Source organism: Botryllus schlosseri, chromosome 5, assembly GCF_051294905.1.
Source record: "Botryllus schlosseri isolate E-star chromosome 5, Bs_hap1, whole genome shotgun sequence".
Lineage (NCBI taxonomy): Eukaryota > Metazoa > Chordata > Ascidiacea > Stolidobranchia > Styelidae > Botryllus > Botryllus schlosseri.
The window spans coordinates 23,369,303-23,392,227 of record NC_137240.1 but is presented as its reverse complement, the minus strand read 5'-3'; the positions used below and the strand labels follow the sequence as shown (position 1 = coordinate 23,392,227).

Here is a 22,925-nt window from a genome sequence, read left to right as displayed (position 1 = left end):
GTGGCGTGATAATGGCCAACGCTTAAATGCCCATTTTCATAAATGATGCGTATTTTTCGTGGAGGAAGGGTGCCCAATAATCAAAACATATATCTACGTGAAATCGCGCGCAGTGCTAAAAAACGTATAATTATTGTTCGAATAATTTTGGGCACGCCCCCCCCCCAAAAAAAATGGAGGGTTTGGGGTGTGGCAGTTACGGCCCTACCAGCTTTGCCGGAGAACGCGACACCAATTCAATTGGGAGAAGTAAGGCTCGAGAATGTTTTATATACCTCGGTATTGACGTCGCGGACTCTGGAAAATCACTGAAGGCGAGGCGAGCAAAGGCCTTGGGCGCGGCAAGACGGCTACATTGCCTCTTCCACTCAAGTGCCTCACCCCAGCTCAAGACCCGCATTTTCCGTGCCACTGTCGAGCAGGTTCTTCTCCACGGAATAGAAGCACTCACGCTTACAGAAAAGCTGGCTAAGACACTCAACGCCAACTACGATGCACTCCTCCGCTACGCACTCGGCATCCACCACCCGGAGCACATATCCACCAATGCACTGCGCAAACTCACAAAAACGGTCCCATGCCGTTTGCTAGCTGCTGAACGACGCTTTCGCGTAATCGGTCATCTAGTGCCGCCATCATCAACCACATTCCGACGGAGCCATGGCGCAGAGGTGGCTGGAATAGAACCACATGGCGCTCGACAATAGAGACCGAGCTAGCGCAACGCGGGCTGTCGCTGGACTACGCCCACGACCGCCCACGCTGGAGGCGCTTAACAAGGGCCCGAAACTGATTATCTTGATGTTCTTTTGTTTCTTGTTTTCTTTTGCCCTTTTATTTAATTGAAAGTCGATATATATATATACAGTTACGGCCCTGGGTAGGAATATCTTGGTGTGGCCAAACTGATGGCAGGGACGAGGGACATAGCGTAGCAGTGATGCTTCCGGCTTCTTGATCTGTAAATCGTGGGTTCAATCTCCGGGCGGATCAGACCTAACATTCGAAAACTGGTATCCGCGGCTTTGCCGCTCAGAGATCAGCATTCACGAATAGCATGGAGGATGAAAGTCATGATAGTATGGAATACCTAAATGTTGCATCGCATCTCCATCGTCTAAGCACCCCGATGATTAAGAAAAAAATAAGTTAGTTCGCTATCTCTCTCTTTCTCTCTCTCTCTCTCTCTCTCTCTCTCGAGCATTTACAAGGTGAATCTTTTCTTAATTTCACGGTTAGAGCTACAACCCTCCTCGGTTTATCTAGGCTACTCCTCCGACAAAGACATGGATTGACGAATACCAAGAAAGCGAACAGAGAATTGCAAGGAAAGACAGCTAAAACACAGCTGAAGAGATCAAAATCGAACCCAATTCTCTCGGCGATCAGGCCGAGAAGGATACTAGATTGAAGGCCGTGCTTGGTCGTTTCAGTATTCTCCCCTCTGTTCAATTTATCTCATTGCATCTTGTGTACCGCATTGTACATTGTCTGGCTTGAGCGGAAACAATAATTTGAGCTAAATTAGAAATAAAAGTCGGGAGTCCGTGGGGACCCATGACGGTCCAAAAGGGGTCTGCAAAGCAAAATGGGTTGAAAATCACTGACATAGGGTACATGCCTTACGCTCGCAACTGATATAGAGCATCTTCAATCGGTCTTGGCACCAGCAAATCAACGGCCTATCAGCCCGATATACCGGGTGCGAGACATACTACAGAAAAACAGAATATATATCATGCTTTAACCAATACATTCATTTGATGGAGTTGTATTGAGGTAAATCAGTGATTCTTTTTAACAATATGTATCACACGTGTTAAATAACAACATGCAACAATGATATAGTGCAGTGGTTCCCAACCTTTTTGGCTTCGCGGACCCCTTTTTGGCCGTTTCGGACCCTCGCGGACCCCCTCAAGTTTTAGTTCAAATTTGGCTTAATTATGGTGCGACCGTCCTCTGTCTTGTGCAAATATGAACTGTAGGCTTGTGATAAACAGCAGCAAAATGACGTTTCTTGAAAATAACATCATACTATTTATAGAGCTTCTTGGAAGAGAGAGACTCTCTTTTTCATGACTCTCTCTTTCATGCTAGTGACGTCATATTTTGTGATACGATTGTTGATTTACAATGTTCTTTCCAATTCTCTGCTACTTGCTGACGATTACCCCTGACGAGTGTCAGCCGAAAATATTCGGGTTTATTTCAATATGAATATGCCATTCAATTGCATACTATTTATGAAGAAATTGGGCAGACTTTTATTATTTCAAAGCCAATTTTGCAGCTGTAGGCTATTTCTTGAAGTACGTGGTCTTGAAATTCCGCGTCTTCGATTTGATATGAACGAGTGCCGAAACTCCATTTCCACAAAGATAGATGAAGGCTAATGTAATATTATCGCCTATAACGTTTCCGACGACACTTTTGGTGTGTTCGCAACATTCATGGCACCAAAATGAAGAAATATATTGTTAATGGACATATCACGTCCAGCCTAGTCATTTTTATCTAGCATCTCGTCTTGAAGTTATTCTGGAATAGTGGTTATGTACATCACAGGATAAAATAGATTTCGTGGCGAGGTTTAAATCCGTTCATTGGGAAAAATTAGGGAAACACTTCAGGAGTTTTTATTGCAAACGACTGTTCACGAATTTGATGACACGGACAACTTTCAATCGAAAAGGTTTTTCAAACATTACGAAGTCAACCTGATGGATCTTACTATCTCTATATTTTTATATTTCTCACAAACCCCAACAAAACGTCTCTAAACAGCAATATGTTTGTATCAGTAGGTTATTGGCAATTTGGCAATTAAAATGAATTTTTGCTGTAGGATATTTTATGTCAGACGATTATTCTGATTACGTGACTAATGAGGTTTTAGCAGTTGTGGAGGAAAACTGCGTTATGCATTCCCTAATCCAAAAGATTAAAAATTAGGTTATCAACCATTTTGCAAAATTATCGGTCTCGCGGACCCCCTGAAATTGCTTCGCAGACCCCCAGGGATTCGCGAACCCCCGGTTGAGAACCACTGATATAGTGCCTTTTCGCCTTTGCTAAGAGCTAAATCAGCGGCCAAATATTAGGAGTCGACATTAAAATCATGCGGCCCGCGGCGTCTACCAAGATCGCAACTAGAACTTATATCTAGTCATCATAATGGTAGTCAGCATTTTTTATGTCGTCATTTATAACACAGTGTATAAGGGCTTAAAATCCCTATATATACGGGAATGCTCTTAACTGAGTAATTCCTAAACAAAGACTATCATGTATGCAAAGCGGTGTCATTTTATACACGTGAAATCGGAAGAAAGCATCCCCCATTGGTTGTCCAGTTAATGTAGGGTTGCCATACGTCCGGAATTTCCCGGACATGTCCGGAATTTCACCGTTAAAACTGCGTCCGGGAGGAATTTCTAAAATATGCCTAAATGTTCGGAATTTTGAAGGCTTGAAGTAAGCTCATAATTTTTTCGTAAATCAAGATAAACAAAATTATTTTGGGGAGATTTCTGCTACCTACATGAAATTTTTTTCGCGCTGGGCGCTATTTAGCATCACATATATTGGTTTTAATATGGGGACTACCACCCTCACAAAAACTGCGATCAAAAATGATAAAATTAGCATTCATATACAGACATAAGTCTAATTGTAATCGCAATTACAAGATAACGGTATAAATATTCATAGTGGGTTTAGGCCATTTGGATGCTTTATTCAAAGATAGTGGCTCTAAACCTGGGGTAGTTTGTCGTTATTCTGGGGTTCGCGAAGATATTGAACGTAATCAGCTTCCAAAATAGGCCGTGATTAAGTCAGGGCATGTGTGCCGACCTTTAATTAGTAATCAGCTTATCAAACTTGGAGCTGGGCCACGACAAATTGGAAATAGAGTCGCAACCATAAAAGGTTGGAAACCACCGGATGTGTGGTGTTTATGTAGCTCAGTGGTGCAGTGGGCACCGGCATTAGGCTGATAAATAATGTTATCGGTGTGACATGAACATGACTTAACGATGTACAATTACGCTTCTTGCATTTTCGAAGTCATCATCCTCCACCAGCTCTACCGCTAACTTTGATCATGTGGGTGGAGAGAGGATCAAAATTATGTAGTCATATATGGAAGAACCAATATTATTGACATACTTCATTCAAATCATTTAACGACCAGATGCATATAGTAAGCCCACAGAAGTTGCATCGATTACCCTACGGTGGGCCCAAAATCAGTGTTTATTTGTGCGGAAGGGGGCTGAAAAAAATGTGACTTCGGCCCTGGTTACAACTTACAACACGCAAGCACATGCTCCTGAACCGGATCGTGACCACCTCTAGTCGATGGACAAAGCTTTGCTGGTGTGACGTCATATTGATCGACAGTGTGCACATAACTCATTTTAAGATCCACTAGTGGGCGCTAAAGAGCGTCCGGAATTTGTGTCACAAAAATATGGCAACCCTAAGGTAATGCCACTTTTCAAAAGATGGTGTTTATGCACGGGTGAAAATGTCGCCCTTGTAACTCGAAATTCCTGTTACTTTATGGCTTGATTTCTTTTGTAAGGGAGAAATAAGAGACCAATAACCGTGGTCCCGAACGGATTTGCTGATCAGACGACAGCAACTGAGGGAAAAATGTCGCCAAGAATCAAGGGGACGCGAAATTGTCTCCCTAACTTTTTCGTACCCCAACTGCTACAAAAATAAGTAGGCCTACAATTGTCTCCCAAAGTAGCCTAATAGGTAAATATATATATTATATATATATATCCCAACACTCGTTATCATTGACAAGTCGATGACAGACGACGGATACGGAAAACTCGCAAACGTTCTCAATATTATGAAATGTAAGGAATTACGTCTCGTAAATTGTGACCTGAACAAGAAAAAGTTATTCGAACAATTCAGAGATTGTGAAAAGCGAAATGTGAAGGTGACTGATTTTCAGTAAAAACGTCATTTGTGTTCTCATAATCGACATACAACCTGATTGCCTCTGGTTTGTACATTATTAACATCAATGCATGAAACAACGAGCATATAAATATTGAACACAATTTCCTGACTGGTGATCATCGGAACAATAATAGTGTATGACTGTGTGGTGTATATAGACACTACTGTTTTAGTGAATTGAACGACAGCATTTGATGGGAGATAAACCTGTCATGATTATCAACCAAATGATTACAAGAGATTCGCTGAAGTTCCACGCATACTTGTAAGATCATGATCCACCAGCAAAATCCAATCCACTGGAGTAATCAAATGGACATACCGAATTCATAAACCTCATTAGTCGTCAGTGGGTCTTTCAATAACATCCAAAAACGCGAGCGATAACACTTAATAACTGAGGTAAATCTAGAAGAGGGCTCTGAGAGTAAACATGGCTGGGACTATGAACTGTGGGAAACAGTTTAATAGCTCTCTCTCTCTCGATCGGTGCAACAAAGTCAAATTTTCGAATATGTGGTCACATCGTTCTCTGTGATACATGGTGCATTTTATCAAAGATCGTCGCTAAAGCTCTCTGCAGATGTTCGTTATTATGCAACATTGAGTTTTCCGACTGGACCAGTGGTTTTCAACCGGGGGTCCGTGAAGCAATTTCAGGGGGTCCGCGAGACCTCAAATTGATTGATAAGAAAATTTTTAATTTTTTCGATTTGAAGTCGTCATCAGTCTTATATTAGTGAACAGTCGTTCGAAATAAAAATTTCTAAAGTATTTTCCCTGATTTGTCCCAATGAAGGTATTGAAACCTCGCCACGAGATCCACTTTATCCTGTGATATACATAACCACTATTCCAGAATAACTTCAAGATGAGATGCCAGACAAAAATGGCGAGGCTGGACGTGATATTTTATTAAAAATATGTTTCTACATTTTGGTGCCATAAATGTTGAGATCACACCAAAAGTTTCGTCGGAAGCGTTACGCGTTAATATTAGGCTACATTAGCCTCCATCTATCTTTGTGGAGATGGATTTTTGGCACTCGTTCATATCAAATCGAAGGCGTGGATTTCCAGGACACGACCATATACTTCAGGAAATACAGCTGCAAAATTAGATCTCAAATAATAAAAGTCTACCCAATTTCTACATAAATATTGTGATGTTATTTGCAAGAAAAGAAATTTTGTTGCTGTTTTTCACAAGCCTATATATAATTCATATTTGCACAAGACTGATGACGGTTGAGCCATAATTGAGCTAAATTTGAATGAAAACTTGAGGGGTCCGTAAGGGTGGTCCGTGACGGTGAAAAAGGGGTCCGCGAAGTCAAAAAGGTTGCGAACCACTGGCAAACAATGAGGGATCGCGCCCAGCTTCCAAACCGCCACTGTAGAGGAAGAATGAAATCAAGAAAGTTCTAAGCTAACTTTTTCGGCAACAATTACGGCTGCTCGTGGACTGAGCGTGAGTGATGAACTTTTTGGTCATGCGATTCGATTAAAAAAAGGTTATCAACTGTGAGGTGGTTCGCGCAATATTTAGTAAACTGATTGTGACACTCTGGCAATAAAAACCACCGTAGTTGGAGGTCCCCGATCGAATCCCGGCAGTAGGAAGGTTTGAAGTGTCGGGGATTAATATGGGGCCCTACTTTTCTGCATCGCTATTAATGGTCATACAAAGTCTTTACCAGAAATGCGTTATAAAAAATACTGAAAGTATAGTAGTAAATTTCGAATTAATGCAACGACTTATTTAAACTTTTTCTTGATTTATTTCGTCATTATATTGTTATGTTAAAATGGTGGTAAGGTGCAAAATAAATCAACACAGGTAATAAAATGTTTGAGACAATTTCATTTCTAATTTGAACAAATTGCTTATTGAGGAGGGCCAGCTTATAAAATATTGTTCATGTTTTGACAGGTGAGCGCTTTCGTCAAAGCAATATTTGGTTTCTTTTATGTATAGATATGTAGCCTGTCTTCATGTCTTCAGTTACAATAATTGAAGAAATGATCGTTTTGGCTCCCAATGCAGATTTTACTAGAGTGCGGCCCGCAAATGGATTCCAATGTTGAATGCGGCCCTCGAGCTAAAAGTTTGCCCACCCCTGATTTAGGCAATTCCTAGTGACCAGCCGGTTCAGAAGCACTACTGGTTTAAATCCTTGTTTCTAGGATTCAAATGACATATTTTACATTGCATATGGCATGGCCTTAAAAGGACTATATTGAACTGAACTATTCAAACAACAGGAAATTAATCAAGCGATCTATTTACATTTAGTTCGGGCATCCGCCGTGGTTGGATTGGCTACAGTTGAACTTCTGTCTAGTTTGAGCCATTGCGACATAGATAACATCGAGATGCCGCTTTGTCACAGCTCTTTGTCGTTGCATGCAAATCAAACAGAATAGAACCAAAATGGAAATAGTTTTACAGCATGTTTTATATGACTCCAGTTGCCGTGCGAACTTGCATGACCTGCACACTTACCATACGGTAGGGTTGCCAATCATTACCATACGTCCTCTTTTAAGAGGTGTCCTCGGAGGAAAGTGTTCTCGGAGGACTCACAAATGTCCTCTTTTTTGATGATTTTGGTTAAATATCGGGCAAAATTAGACTGAGATACAGTTAATCAGCAATACGCTCCGGCGGCTATTTCTGGAGCTTGGCCGAAAAGTTGACCTATTTTAGTCAACCAACAGAGAACGTGAAAAAAAAAACGGTATTTCGGGATTTAAGCCAGTGTTGGGATCAAGTCACTACTTTCGAGTCACGAGTCATTTCGAGTCATTACACATTTTGACTCGAGTCAAGTTAAGTCAATCGATTTTCAAAGGTGACTCGAGTCAAGTCAAGTCACTCGATTATTGGAGGTGACTCGAGTCAAGTCGAGACAAGTCAAGTCAAGTCACGAGTCAAGTCACATTTCAAGTCAAGTTGGCTTTTCGAAGTATAAGTCATGATTACGTCATTGCAATTTGCTATCTGTCTGAAATACAGATTGAGTGGTCATTGATTCCGCACCGATGAACGAGAGTTAAATATACACGCAAGAAGGCGCTGAATCGCTCACATAATAAACGCGTAGAACTGTTAAACTGCGTAATTGCATAGCCTCTGTTAATAGTTACCAGCCAAAATAGAGAATAAAGAAACAAATTGATAAGATGCGATACATTACCCATTTACAAACAGATGATACAATTCGATCCTGCGGCAATGGTTGAGAACTATATAAACTCTATTCTAATTCAATTTCAATAAAGATTTCGTTACGGTAAGAATAGAGAAAAGAAATAGACATTTTGCTATTTTATTACTTTAATTAATACTAGAGTTACAACGTAAGCTGCAAGCTTCGATCACTTCGTTTGCGGTAAATTTATTTGTGAGAGAACAATCTAGGCTCATAGTGAAACGCACGATCATTAAATGATTGGTCGCTCTCACGGGTTACACCCGCGTTTCGTGAACAATCCGAACATACGTAAGATAAAGTGATTTTTATCGGCACCGATTAACTGCTAACTTGAAATTGACTCGTGAATTTTGCTCCGAGTCACGAGTCAATCCACATTTCTGATACGCCGAGTCAAGTCAAGTCAAATCATTTTAGCAAAGTGACTCGAGTCAAGTCAAGTCATGCGAAAAAGTTGACTGGAGTCATCCCAACACTGATATAAGCCGGAAAGTTGACCTTTTTTTAGTCAACCAACACGAAGTGGGGAAAATTTACCATTTCTTCAGGATTTACCTCCGGCATTGCAAGTCTGAAAATTTTGAAAAAGTGTCCTCTTTTCAGATTTCCAAAATATGGTATTAGCCAATGGCGATTTTATGGTATTTTGACCGACTTGCAGAGCGCGAAAATTGCTAAAATCGGTATTGATCAAACAATACCGCCATACTGATTGCGAAAATATAAATTTTCTTCTTTTCGCGGTTCTGGAATCTCCCCAAAATCAGCTTCGAATTTTGCATTGTAACGGAGTTTGGTATTGTGACGCAACAATGCCGTTTGGTATAATACGGTGCAGCTTGGGAGCAAGTGCGCTCGAGAGTAGAGTCGAGAGTGAGAGTGTGAAAACTCGATCACTTGTGCAACAATGACCAATACGCTTGCGGTGAGCGCTGCTCCTCACCTGTAGGACACTATGGTAACATACTATAATGAGCATACCGTAAGTCGTCTCGACAAGTTCGTGATTTTATACATGTTCACACCGCTGCTCCGCCGAAATATAGTCAGATTTATACTTCTTGAGTCATAAGTTTATCTTTTTCACTGTTTCGATGTCGTAAGAGTTGCTATGTGGCGTATCCATGGTGTCCATAAGTGAATGACCGAAATTTCCTTTTCCCACTATTTCCGTCTTCAGTCTCGGCATTTTTCGGTCTGCCTTTTTCGATCCGTTTTCCGCTGATTTCGCTTTTCCGTGTTTTAGGGATACCCGCGTGCAGTGCACTGAGCTTCCTATATTTAAAAAAAACAGTGTGCACTCACTGCACGATGACAAGAAATTTTGCTGTTGATAATTTTTTTGGTAAAGTTCTGTTCCTCCTCCGCTTCGAGAAGCATTTCAAATTATGCCTACTGCGTCTGCATGTGGAATGTGCAATAATCAGGATAAACCGTCGGTATAAAAATGGCGTTTTCTAGCATTGCGAATAATTTTACGTATCTATATTGAATGATACTGAGCAATGCATAATATTCAATACGATTCACACCTCTTCCTTCACAGTTCACCCAACTTGCCAGATATCTCAATTTGGTCTGTCAAGGTTATGAACAAAACAATCAAATTTCCTGTTTTTTTATGTAGCAATTCGAATGACTGGAATGAGATTGATGAATTACTTGCAAGTTGTAACTAACTCTAACTGGAAAGATATACAAGACAGCTTGAACTTGTAAGGAAAATGACTCGAGATGAAGATGATAATCGGGCACCAATTCTCAAAGATTTCGACTGGCAGCTGAGCCTGGCAATGTCAAGCGATACAATGGCCAGCTTGAACGAACAGCTTGCAAACGTTGACTTTCAGCTTCACGGCGACTATCAGGATTCACATTTTTCGATTGAAATGAGATCTGATGAACTTGGAATGCTAATTGATGCGCTGGAATCTGCAAACAAAGAACTAAATGATTCAAGCAAGTGATATTTAGATCAACGTGGCAATTTATCATGCAAGGTGCAATATTTTTTATCACGGTATCGGAGGTTTCCCGGCCTGTATTATTATGATCATTATATCAGAATATAAATAGTCTGATCCCAAATGTTCCCCTGAGTGTTTTCTGCTTGCGTTTCAATTCGGTTTGCTGCATTACCGGTATGTATATGTGAAGCGCGGTTGTGACCTGAAGAGGTAAAAAAACTGCATTGAAATTGATGTCATGGTTGAATAATATCGAGTTGAACACCAGTCAAACTAGTTTCAAGGAATTCTATCTCTGTGTTTATCAGCTTTTGAATCCATTACATCTTTATCTTGTAACATTTTTTGTTTTTAAGCCTGCGCCAGCCGCCAGGCTTGAATATAGACTTCAAATCTATTTCAAATGTCAAAGACATCCTGCAAAGATTTATACATTGATTATACAGTGAATTATAATGAATAATTTCGATTTCAGTTGACATAACGATGGATTGTAGTCCTACCTACATTCAATGACTATGGCGCCTGCATGCTGGTATATATTCGTTTTTGCTGTGTGACATTATAGAATGTATACCGTATATGCATTTGATGCTCATATAATGTCCTGGTTGCACACAGACATGTATTTGGTGCTAAGTTTAACGCAGAGCGAATGTTGTATGATGTTATACTTGTGTAATCTGACTCCAGAAGGTTGCTTTTACCATTCGTTCCTTATATCTTCCCTTCGACGGTATTGAGTAATATATATTCCTTTTTTTCACACAAAGTGCTTCAGCTGAGGAGGGGAAATTTATAACGGAATATATTGTTAACGCCATTTTAATATTTGATCAATGAGGAGTCTCATGAAATATTACCTAATTCCATGAAGTAAAAACCCGATAAGACATTTGTGATACATAGTAATCTGTGTGTCGTGTGAAATTGAGATAAGAAGAAATGAATGTTACGATGTCTCGTGCATAATCTCTCGTGGCTATAATATATATACGCGTGTAATACAACGTATACACATTCAATTCAATTCATGATCGGAAATACTATTACGTTGTCGTAATGTCGTACGTTGATTCAATAAATTTACAAGTAGTGGAGACAGAACAAAAAGAGTTGTCCGTGTGATCTTCGAGTACGGGTGTACTAGTCAGGCTTGCTGGTACGCCAACCAACGAGCCGTCCACTGGCGTCGACGCCGGTCCGTCGAAGGGAAGATATACGCAACGAATGGTAAAAGTAACCTTCTGGAGTCAGATTACACAAGTATAACATCATACAACTTCCGCTCTGCGTTGAACTGAGTGGGAATTTTAAAACCCGTGACCAGTATTGGTGTATTGTTATTTTTTTGTGCCTTGGCTATAATTTTACATTTACACCCACCCAAGACCGCCTTGCTATTTTTAAAATAATCCTCTACCCACACAGCTTGTCAATATGGGGATTAGTGGGCCATGATTATCATGTTTAAAAGCGATATGTGAATACTGAAATCCCTATCGAAAGCCGATTCTTTTCATGCACGCTTAGAAATTATTCTATTTGTGACTAAGAATTTTTTCATTATCTAGAGCAGGGGTGGGCAAACTACGGCCCGCGGGCCGCATGCGGCCCTCCACACCGTTCTGTGCGGCCCGCGAGTGTCTAAGGAAACTTAATATAAATATTGATAAAATGCGTACTAAAATCGAATTAATGCAGGGACTTGATTAAACTTTCTTAGTATATCTCACCATACTAAATCTAAGGCAGTGTTTCTCAAAGTGGGGGGCACACCCCCCTTGGGGACGTGAAAGCATCTGAAGGGAGTCAAGAAGCTGAGCTCAACTGTAATACTTTTTTCGCGCTCCGCGCGATTTACATCCCGTTTATAGTTGTTGCCCTTTATTTAGTCTGAATTTCATATTTAAAAATCCCTCATACACAGTCGTAACCTTCCATACCATCAGACTATCCGTTAGGTTTATTAGCATCCTGGTTGCGTTTTGTGATATGACTATAAGGGGGAAGAGACCTTTTACCCTCATAAGGGGGAAGGAGTATCTTAAAAAGTTCTGATGTAAATACTTCCTGTATTATTTGTTATGTTTAATTTCTGGCGCTACACCCCAATCTCAAGGCCCTGGCAGTTTGAATGGTTTCAACTGCTAAATATTATAGATCGCTGCTCACAGATATAAATTTAAATCATGTTCCAAGAATCGGGCCAACCGACTTTCATCTCTATAGTTTTGACAAATTGGTTATTGAGGTCGACCAGCCACTGAAATCTCGCCACTGTCTCTGACGCGTGTACGATATCATCAAAGCAATGTTTGGATTGTTTTAAATAACCATATATATTATCTCCATGTCCTCGCTATATAATCAAATACCAATATTGCGTTGTGGTTTATAATCCAATTTTATGTAGTGCGGCCCGCGAATGGATTCAGATGTTGAATGCGGCCCGCGAGCTCAAAAGTTTGCCCACCCCTGATCTAGAGCTATAATTTCCTTTGACACGATGCTATACAATTAGGCTAAATACTATTCAATAAAGTTTAATTGTAAGGCATGGTTGAAAATCGAAACTGTTCCTATTCGTTTGTATGACTAACTAACAATTTATTATCTTGGATCAGTAGCCAACTTGAATATTTGAAGCAATCACCTCGACATCGCTTGTCACAGCCTCGACTATTGTGTATAGTGCAGCTATAAATATCTTGTATATATTCACTCCAGAGGTGGTCAGTAACGAAGTACTTCTACTTTTTCGAAGTACTCAAGTAGTTTTCCTCTACTTCTGGTACTTACTCAAGTAGATCTGATTTTTTCTACTTCTACTTCCTAATATTTTGTGATTTACTTACTTACTTTTCGCTATTTTCAGTTTGTCAAGTAGAAGTAGTTCAATCTTCCAATCAGGAAGATAGCCTGAGGAATTTCGGAGTTGTTTTCACGGAGTATTAACATTTAATTTTCATAAAAGTTTAGTAAAGCACAGAATTTTCGTCGCGCTTCGCGCGCAGTGGATACGGAGTGGCCAGTATGATTTCACGAAAGTATCGGTGAATATAATTTAGGTGGAAGGTTGGCGTGGTTCCGTTCACACCACATTGTCGCCCTTCGCCCATATGAAATAATTAATCAAAGTATATATGGCTCATCATAACGTTTGAAACTGATGTTTCGCAATCTAGCATTTTCTTGTCATATCGTAATCTAGCATATAAGTCCATGGTGTGTCCTAATCTGGAAGAGTAGACTTTTACTTTTCTTTTTTAGTTTTAGAGCTGTTTTAGCGTACTACCTTTGAAACTCTCTGGACTAAAAACATGAAATACATATTCTGCTTTTAGAGGTAGTATTTATATATTTCACTTTCAATTCCCAGTATCATATACTTTGAGATAATAAATATCAGTTCTTTTGTCCGGATAGCATACATGTTGAAGTATAAAAGCAAGTGCAGTAATGCCTTTAATTTCTGGAAATAAAGCTACACAATATGGCATTTTTACGGTCCACCATATTTTTTATTAACGTTTACTAATAGCGCAAAGTGGTTACACCGTATCCTATACAACTTCTCCGTATTGCTCTTCGACTAAACTACGGGCCTTATAATATGGGGGATGGCGTCATACCATGCTATTTTCCAAAACGTGTTGTTCGAGAAAACAGAGGATTAGTATCGCATTTCCTTATCAATACTATCATTTTCATCCCCTGATGTGGACGAATGCTTATGCTATCGAAAATTGGATACCTGCGGGTATGCATCAATATGAATCAAGCTCGTCACCTATCACATAGCTCAATTTGAACCTTTTTATAATCCATCCAATCAGAATCGTTTTCACAACTATTTACTTACTTGAGTACTTTTAAAGTCAGTCAATTCTACTTCTACTTCAAGTAGTTTTAGGTTGCTTATGAAAGAAGTACTTGTACTTGAGTAGATTTTTTCGTCGCTACTTCTACTTCTACTTGAGTAGCTTTGACTACTTTGACCACCTCTGATTCACTCTGTGGTTATTGGTTTTCTTGTTCATCAATAAGTTGGCCTATATGGGGGTCGCTGATGAATTATCACAATTGTGCTCATTTTGTTTCAGGAACCGATCATAAGTTGAGGATAAATTAATATTACAATGACCAAGAAGAGACAACATGGTACCTCTGGTAAACGCCAATACAAATACGCAAAATACGACAAGCAAGTCGGATCTCAAAGCAAACTCGAAGTCGGCATGTTGGGCGTGCTAGTGTCTCATGATAGAGGAAAGGAAAAATTTTGCCGACAAGACTCGTTCAGAATCTTGAATCATTTCGCCGAACAAATGTACGGTTCTGAGAAAGAGCTTGACAAAGAAGAACACGATTCTGATGGTGAAGACATAGAAAAATCGTTATCGCAAGAATTGGAAGCGATACGCGAAAGCTCGCAAGCAAAGAATCAAGAGAAGCGGCGATTCTCGGTGGTTAAAAGTGGATGCAACAACCTTGTATTCGTACGGTTTCGAAACGATATATCCCCGAGTGCGTTGGTCGATAAAATGGTCACAGGCATATCGTGCCATGATATCGCAAGCCAAAACATTCCTTGTGTACGCTCGGTACTTAGAGTCCATCCTGTCGAATTTAACTGCCAAGCCTACCTCGACGTAATGCAACGTGATATTCCGGCATTTATAGCGAAGAAATTTTCTGAAATCGCGGACACTGTGACGGTAAAAGAATTTAACATCACTTACAAGAGCAGAAATAACACGCACCTCGATAAGGAAAAAGTGAAAACAGATTTGTTCGAGGATATAAAAGGTTCGGTACCGGATTGGAAATTCAACTGCAGAACTGATTCGGTATTAATAATAATCGACGTAATACGGGCTGTGGCCATGGTGTCGGTCGTGAGAGATCATCTCAAATACAAAAAATATAACGTCAGTCAATTGTTGCAGCAGTTGCATAATCCCAATAAGGACAAAATTGAAACAAATATCAACGAAAAGGTCGAAAATCCAGAAATGTCTTCATCCAAAGATCCTGATGTTTGTGGCAAACCGGATAAAGTCAAATCGTGTAGTGACGAAAATAGTGAAACAGCTTCGAAATTACAATCTGTTTGTGATGATGAAAGTTCGAAAGATGACATTAACGATGCTTGTAAACTGGAAAAAGACAATGAAGTTAAACCCAATGTTTCGCCTGAACCCCGGTAAGATGATGATGGGTCTACATAACACACTAATTTGTCGCCAGAGATGGTCTCTGTTGAAGTACTTCTACTTGTCCAGAGTAATTGAGTTAGTTTTGCCAACGATAAGTTATGTTTGAAGACAAATTGTACTGGAACAGTTTATTTCGGCAAAAGTACCAACATTTTGCACTTTGGATTTTGAAAAGAAGAAAGTAGTTTGGAGTCAAGTTTGCGTGACTTGTGTGAACGAAATCGTAACAAAAACCGGCTTCAAAAAGCCATGTATCACGGTGAATGGATGGACATACCAAGATTGAATCTATTTGTAGGGTCATTGGGTCATTATGGGTTAGTTTCGAAGATACGAATTACTGTTTTGGAAGTGCCGGTAGCTGCCTCCTACTCTCTGCTAAAAATATGCGACACCTCAACCAAATCTGATGTTTGGAAGTTTAAACTAGTTTTCAGACCTTTTATTTTCTACTTTCACTTCAAGTTATTTTAGCGTGTCTTGGAAATCGCAACTTGGCTGCTTTCAAAATGTCTACTTATATCTTCGCTACTATAGCAAAATGGCTGATGATACTGCAAAGTGCAAATTGATGCCGTTTTTGAAAATAGATTCAGTTACAGGAGGGAGGCCCTTTTACACAGGCTATATGATGATTTCACTTGTGAACATAATGGCAACATATCCTGCATCTCCCTCCTACTTCAGAAAATCCAAAGTGTAAATCGGTTTTAGTTTTTGCTAAAATTACTGCTCCCTAGAAATACTCGAAACAGCCACTGGAGTAGGCTAGTTCAAGTAGGCGAAACCTACTTCAGTGCTTCAAAAAATTTAAGTACTTTTTGGCCGATCATCTCCGAATAATGGCGCAGGAAACTGAGCCACTAGGACGTAGACTGATGATATGGTGGTGAAATGGGCACACAATATGAAAGAGTCAACTGAGCATGTCACATCAAATCATTTTGTAACATTTCGAACCTTTTGAGCTACGCTTAATTATATTGATGAAGTAAATCTGAATTGAAACTATACAAATGATACGAGTATCATAATATAGTATTTTTCAAAGATTTGATAAAGTCTTATTCATGCTCCGGTCTCAGGTGCGAATAATTATGGGATGTCCTGCATTGCACAACATATTTTAAGCGTTATACACTGAAATTTCTTATTGTGAAGATCTGTACCACGGTAGATTGAATCATTTTTTTCATTTTTGGATTGTTTTCAGGGATTTATCAGGATTGACCCCAGATTAGGTCTTCACTGAATTTGACTAGGTAATGCTCTGTGTCTGTAGCCATGAAATTTTGTGTGAGCTTTTGTGAGACCTTATTCATATGTTAGCCATAAGACTCAACACTACGCTCATCAGCGTCACGTGTGATTTTTTTGCAATAAAATTATTTCTCCGTGGTCTATGCTTTTGGACGATTCCGCGTTTGTTGTAGGGAGTTTGTTGAAGGACCTGCTAGCCAGAGATTGTCAGGGTGTCGTTGCGTGAGGGGCGAAAATTTGTTATGGCTCTAGCTCAGGGTTCGGGAACTGATTGTTCGGTGGATTTCTAATACTGTCGTTGAGATGCAGGCTTGTAGCGGAAGGTTTTGAAATTGAGTAGGTAACCAAATAATATCTGGTAACAATATTATCAGTCGCTGGAGTTATTATTTCCCGGTTTTGTAGAACTGATTGAACCGTCCGTGGCTACCAGTAGCACAACTGTAGAATGGTTAGGGCCTACATCTCGATTGATGTAATGATTTCTTGGAAAGGCGTTTAAATTAAGAATGAACATATTGCTGATTTTGTTTTTGCATTGTACATGCTAATTTGCCCAAGTTTCGAAAATATATGGCTCTCACAGATGCACAATCTATGATAGGTAGCATGCAAAAGATTCCCGACCCCAGTAGGTATAAGTTAGAGTGTTGCCTGCTTAAATGTATGGTATCCGGTTTGCTTTGTACAAGTGGTATAACATCACGTGACGAATCAAATGTAATGACATCGATTTCGTGCCACGATAACGTTACGAATCGTAAATTGTTGTTGCTGACATCGTTTAATGGCACTTTAGGAATTATTATTGAAAATATTAAGGTTAATATGTCTATTTTGGCGATTAAGGGGCCTGACCCGGCAGCTCTAGCTCATAACTGTATATGACGTATGTGCAGAATTGGTCCAAAGTCATCGTTGGTTGGCTCATAGGCGCCGAGTTACGGGGTGGCGCAGCCACCCCATGACACAATTACGGGGTGGCGGCCACCACATGCAAAATGCTTAAACGCCCGCCGTCTGCGCTATCAATTAGCGCAGTGGTTCCCAACCGGGGAGGAATTCCCCCCTTGGGGGGAATTTTGCAATTTTTAGGGAGGAATTCCACTTTAGAATGGTAACGGATTTCCCAAATTATTCATGTCGGAACTGTAATGTAGTCAACCAGTTATGTCCGAACGTATGCTCCTCGTGGCTGATTTTTTGCTGGAAGTATGTTCAAATGCTATTTGAAATCTCTTTTTCACGTACAAATTAGCCCTAGTTTTTTTTTAAACTAGTTCAGATGTGCTGCAATTCGTAAGACAATTTTGTAGGCCAGCGACGGCCTCTCAATCAAATATATCCTAAGTGAGCAAATGTCGTGCCGGATCTATCACTACAAGGCCTCTAGTGAAAGTATTTATCTTTTGTTTTCAAGTCAACATTTTCAGACAGTGGCAAAATATTCCAACGTCATCGATTCAAGTCATAAAGATCGCTAGCCTTGCTTTATTTTTAGCGAACAGCTAACCGATCGAAAAAAGACATGTTAAACTTGGTGCAATGTTGCCGAAACGGAATGCGTGTCCTAAATTTCAATGAGCTCCAGCAGGAAATCTGATCACGTGTATGTTATATATCAGGGCTGTAACCAAGTCACGAGGCTCCGAGCCACAAGTCAATCTCACTTTTATAGTTTTGACTCGAGTAAAGTCGAGTTATTTCCAATTCACAACCGAGTCAAGTCCAAGTCACCGAGCAGAGGGTCGAGTCCGAGTCATGGTATTATGACTCGAGTCCTAGTCCAAGTCATTGTGATTTCTGTTGACTGCTCAGTTTCCAGTTGAAGTCTTGTTAAACCCACTCTTTATAGCTCCGTTTGGCGATAGTGAATGGTTTGGATTTATAATATAGTAATTTTCCCCACTTTGAGCAGCTTCTTATCGCATTTTCAAGTACCAGGACCGATAGACGAAATTCCAATAGGGTGGTCATTTTACTGTTCTTCGAAATTATAATGAATTGTCGGTATTATTGGCTGTCTTAGTGTCTAGTCATACAGGTTGGTTCGAGTCGTGCACAATGACTCGAGTCCAAGTCGAGTCAATACACAGATTGTCTCGAGTCGAGTTATTTCCGTATTTTGAGAAAATGACTCGAATCAAGTCAGTCATCAGAAAATGGTGACTCGAGTCGGACTCGGGTCTGATCAACCCTGCCATATATGAAAGTAGCCTACCAATATTATTGGCCAAATGCATACGCAAATTTGAGAAAAAATCGCGAGACCAGTAAATTTATGCATACATACATGCATACATACAGCAGTTATATTAGCGATTGGTGCATGGTAAGCCGAAAACGCAAATGGATAAGTTGCGTTCGCTGTTAACGCGTTCACGGCCACATCTACGAATCACGTGATACCGGGCTGAGTTCGCTGCGGGAAGGATGTGTGTGTGCGCGTGTGTTTATGTTACAATGAATTGTATATATAAATGAAACTATGGGGGTCTGTTGAGTCAAGCCTTCCGGAATTTGTTTGATTGGGACCAAGACCATTGTTTTGGAGGTCTACGAAGTGTAGTTACAGCCCTGCTAGAAACAAACACTCGGTACCGCCCGTCTTATTCTTCAGTCAACAGCTGTTTGCGCGGTAAAAATGACCTTTATGCATCGGGTAGATTTCTCAGAAGGGGGGAATTTTGGCTCAAATTTCGGCCAAGGGGGCACGAGATGAAAAAGGTTGGGAACCACTGAATTAGCGAGTCCGTGATATCGCGTAAATGTCAACTATTTACCAATACGCACGTGAATAATTGAATACTCAGCTTCGTCGGCGACGACGAACTAGCGCTTAGAATACCACAATAAAGTGTAATCCGTAATTAGTAATCACTAATCATACAATCAAGACGACCTCGTTGACGGCGTCGATTTCGACACGCTTGTGCTGAGAAACTCCATCTCCTCTCTTGACCAGACGAACGAATTTACGTTGTAGGCTACTTCTCACAATTAAATTGTATTTGCGCGCATATTCGTTTACAAAATAATTCTTGAGTTAGTTTCGTGATTGTCTTTTTAATTGGAGGGCGAAATAGGAAAGTGTGTTTGTGTATGGCTGCGAATAGAAAGTCATTCCCGCGCAAAGTGAGCATATTTATTACTCTAACAAGGCTTTTTGTTAACTTTTATCGGGAAATGCAGCTCAAACGTCGTTATAATGGGCAAACAATTGTCGCGATGTTAGACTCGGAACCTCATTGTGCTCTACGCAAGTTGAAGAATTACTGATTAGGTGCGCGCTTTCTCGTTTGCTATCATCTGTAGGCTACTAATTATTGTCTGCTTTATACATTCGTATTCCCTCGATGTCACTTGTGAGTGTTTAATTTGTTATTAATACTGCGCATTGTTCAGTGCATGACGTTGAATTACGATGTCAAATATTGATGCAACAAGAGATTCTCTGTGGCGCAAATTTTGAATTTAATCGATTAGTTTGAGCGGGAACCTTTTATGTTCCAACACTATGGTTCCAATAAACTTAATTGCTGGACGGACTCTATCGGGCGCAACCATATCGCGGAACGAATTTCCAACCATTGGGATTTGTATTCCCATTAATAAGGTTTCAGCATGCGCCCATATTGCTCTTGCTGCAATAACACCTTGATAATTAAAATCGCACCATATCACGATCAAATTCGACTGGCCGATCGGGACGTACGTACTAGAGGTCGACCGATATTGATTTTTACATGCCGATACCGATATATCGGCCCCCTCACAAGGCCGATACCGATATCATAGGCCGATATTAATATGGAGGGAGCAGAGAACAATTTCACCAAAAATATTATATATTAGGCAAGATGGCACTTGTACATGCCACAGAAAGCTGAACAACAAACGAGAAAACTGAAATTGAAAAGAATTATTGCTTAATTGTGCACTTTCGATGAAATTTGGGATAACCCAAAAAGCAAAATATAATACAGAATTGCAGATCAGTCCAGAAAAGGTAAATTGTAATGCAGGAAGCATAGTTTCTCTGCATGTTCACCCAGTTAAACTCGTCCCGCAAGGGTAAATCTGTGATATATCGCCCTTTGCGTCGTCGATTTCTTGAGATTGAGAACACGGAGCATTGAATTTCCGGAATTTTTGATTTTTTTTTAAATATAAAATATCGGCCTTCGTAGGCCGATATCGATAATTGGTAAAGCTCTAAATATCGGCCTCGATAATCGGCTATGTCGATAATCGGTCGACCTCTACTACGTACGCCGTAGGCTCCGGGCTGACATTAACCAGCGCGTTGTCGGTATTAAAGCACTACGTGCGTAGCCAGTGAGTTTTTCATTTGAAACTAGAAATCCCGTCCTTTTGAAGTGTCAATTCACAATTCGTATTGTCGGTGCTGCGTGCTGCAAATTAGCGAGAATCATTTGTATGCGAAATGGGTTATCGATATCACATGTGCAATTGTCGGTGATTTGATTTAGCGCGTCCGAATGCAGGCCGGCTGCCGTCCGCGGAAACTCTTTCGCGAAACAGTAATTATCTCTGAGTGTAATATTGTTTGTCTTTATGTATCCTTTGATTAAAACTTATGCCCGCGTCTAAACAAAATGTGCTCGTTGCCATTGCCGAATCTGGGTATTTAGGTATGACTAGCGCACCCTGTAATTGAAATTGTTGCGGGTTTGCGGCTTGTTTGCAATTTCGTTATCAGCGCAACCTTGCCGGCCGATTGTACGGTCCGATAAAGTTGATCACTGGGCACAGCGCACCAGAGGTGGTCAGTAACGAAGTACTTCTACTTTTCGAAGTACTCAAGTAGTTTTCCACTACTTATGGTACTTACTGAAGTAGATCTGAATTTAACTACTTCTACTTCTACTTCATAATATTTTGTGAGCTGCTAACTTACTTTTCGCTATTTTCAGTTTGGGGCCATTCCATACACAGCCAAACGATGTTCACATCACTACCTCTTCAAATCTCCTGAAATTTGGTACATGCAGAGATGAGCTTATTCCAAACAGGAAAAACTTTATTTTATGAAAATTGGACATTGGGGTCAAAAGTTACGTCACTTTGAAAATTGACAATTTTATGCTCATTTCGGATCTGCACATTTCAGGTTTTATAAATGAAATATTCAAGAAGGTGTAGCTAGCTGTTGGACGACAGTTGAGATACAGCACTTGGATTTATCTGAAGCTTGTCTGATCGTCTATATTTCCAAAAGAAATTTAATACCCTGTAGGTTAGGGTCAAAGGTTAAATTGAGGGGGAAATCTAAAATCAGTCAGGCGTTACACGATTTAGACAGCGGATTGCTCAAAAACATATCAAAATATTTTGGAAAAAACGATCTTAAATGAAAGTTTGCTTCAAGTAGAATTCGTTCATAGCTGTTTGATTTTGGTTTTGAAACTGTAAAGTGTAAAGTAATGAAATTGCAGCTTTAAGAGCACAGTTCATTTGTACATGGAAATGCAGTACTAGCAGGGCAAGTTCGGACATCGAGTCTGGGGTGTGTGCGGGCAATATGTCTGGGGGGTGTTCGGACTGTGTGCCATTCGGACATCGTATCCGGGGTGAGTTCGGACTGTTTTTCCCCTCGGACATCGTGTCTGGGGTGTGTTCAGGACATCATGTCTTGGGTGCGTTTGGACAGTTTTGCAACTCGGACATCGTGCCTAGGGTGTGTTCGTAATGTGTTGCCACTCGGACATCGTGTCTGGAGGTGTTCGGACATCATGCCTGGGGTGTGTTCGGATTGTATTGTGACTCGGACATCGTGTCTGGGATATGTTCGTGATGCGCCAGACATGCATCAGACCTGATATCTGCGCACTATTTTTGTCAGGACATGCTTCGGTGCTGATACCTGCGCGCTAAATACCTTCAGGCATGGTTCGGACCGGATATCTGCGCGCTTAATGGACTACAGACATGCGTCAGACGTGATACCTGCGTCCTAAACGACGCATGACCTATATCATATGTCTGCGGTTTTTGCTGATATCTGCGATAGCTGGGTATATCCACAGTAGTGATAGCTGAGTATATCCACAACTATCACTACTGTGGATATGCTCAGCTATCACAGATACCACTACTGTGGTTGTGGAATTGTGGATATACTCAGCTATCGCTACAGTGAATATATTCAGCTATCGCAGATATCACCAAAAACCGAAAACATAGAGGTCATATATAGGTCACGCGTAGTTTAGGACACGGGTATCACGTCCGAAGCATGTCTGTGTCCA

The 22,925-nt window shown here is 40.4% G+C and overlaps 1 protein-coding gene across 1 annotated transcript; it reads left to right on the top strand.

The window, feature by feature from the left end:
* Positions 1-9,327: 9,327 nt before the first annotated feature.
* On the top strand, positions 9,328-16,791 carry LOC145439426 (THUMP domain-containing protein 1-like). Its single transcript, XM_080316906.1, has one exon. It carries the CDS (start codon positions 14,314-14,316, stop codon positions 15,382-15,384), a length of 1,071 nt encoding a protein of 356 aa, XP_080173032.1. The 5' UTR covers positions 9,328-14,313; the 3' UTR covers positions 15,385-16,791.
* Positions 16,792-22,925: the final 6,134 nt, after the last annotated feature.

What these genes read in the sequence shown, in the direction of transcription:
- LOC145439426 (XM_080316906.1), top strand. Translation starts at nt 14,314, where the DNA reads ATGACCAAGAAGAGACAACATGGTACCTCTGGTAAACGCCAATACAAA.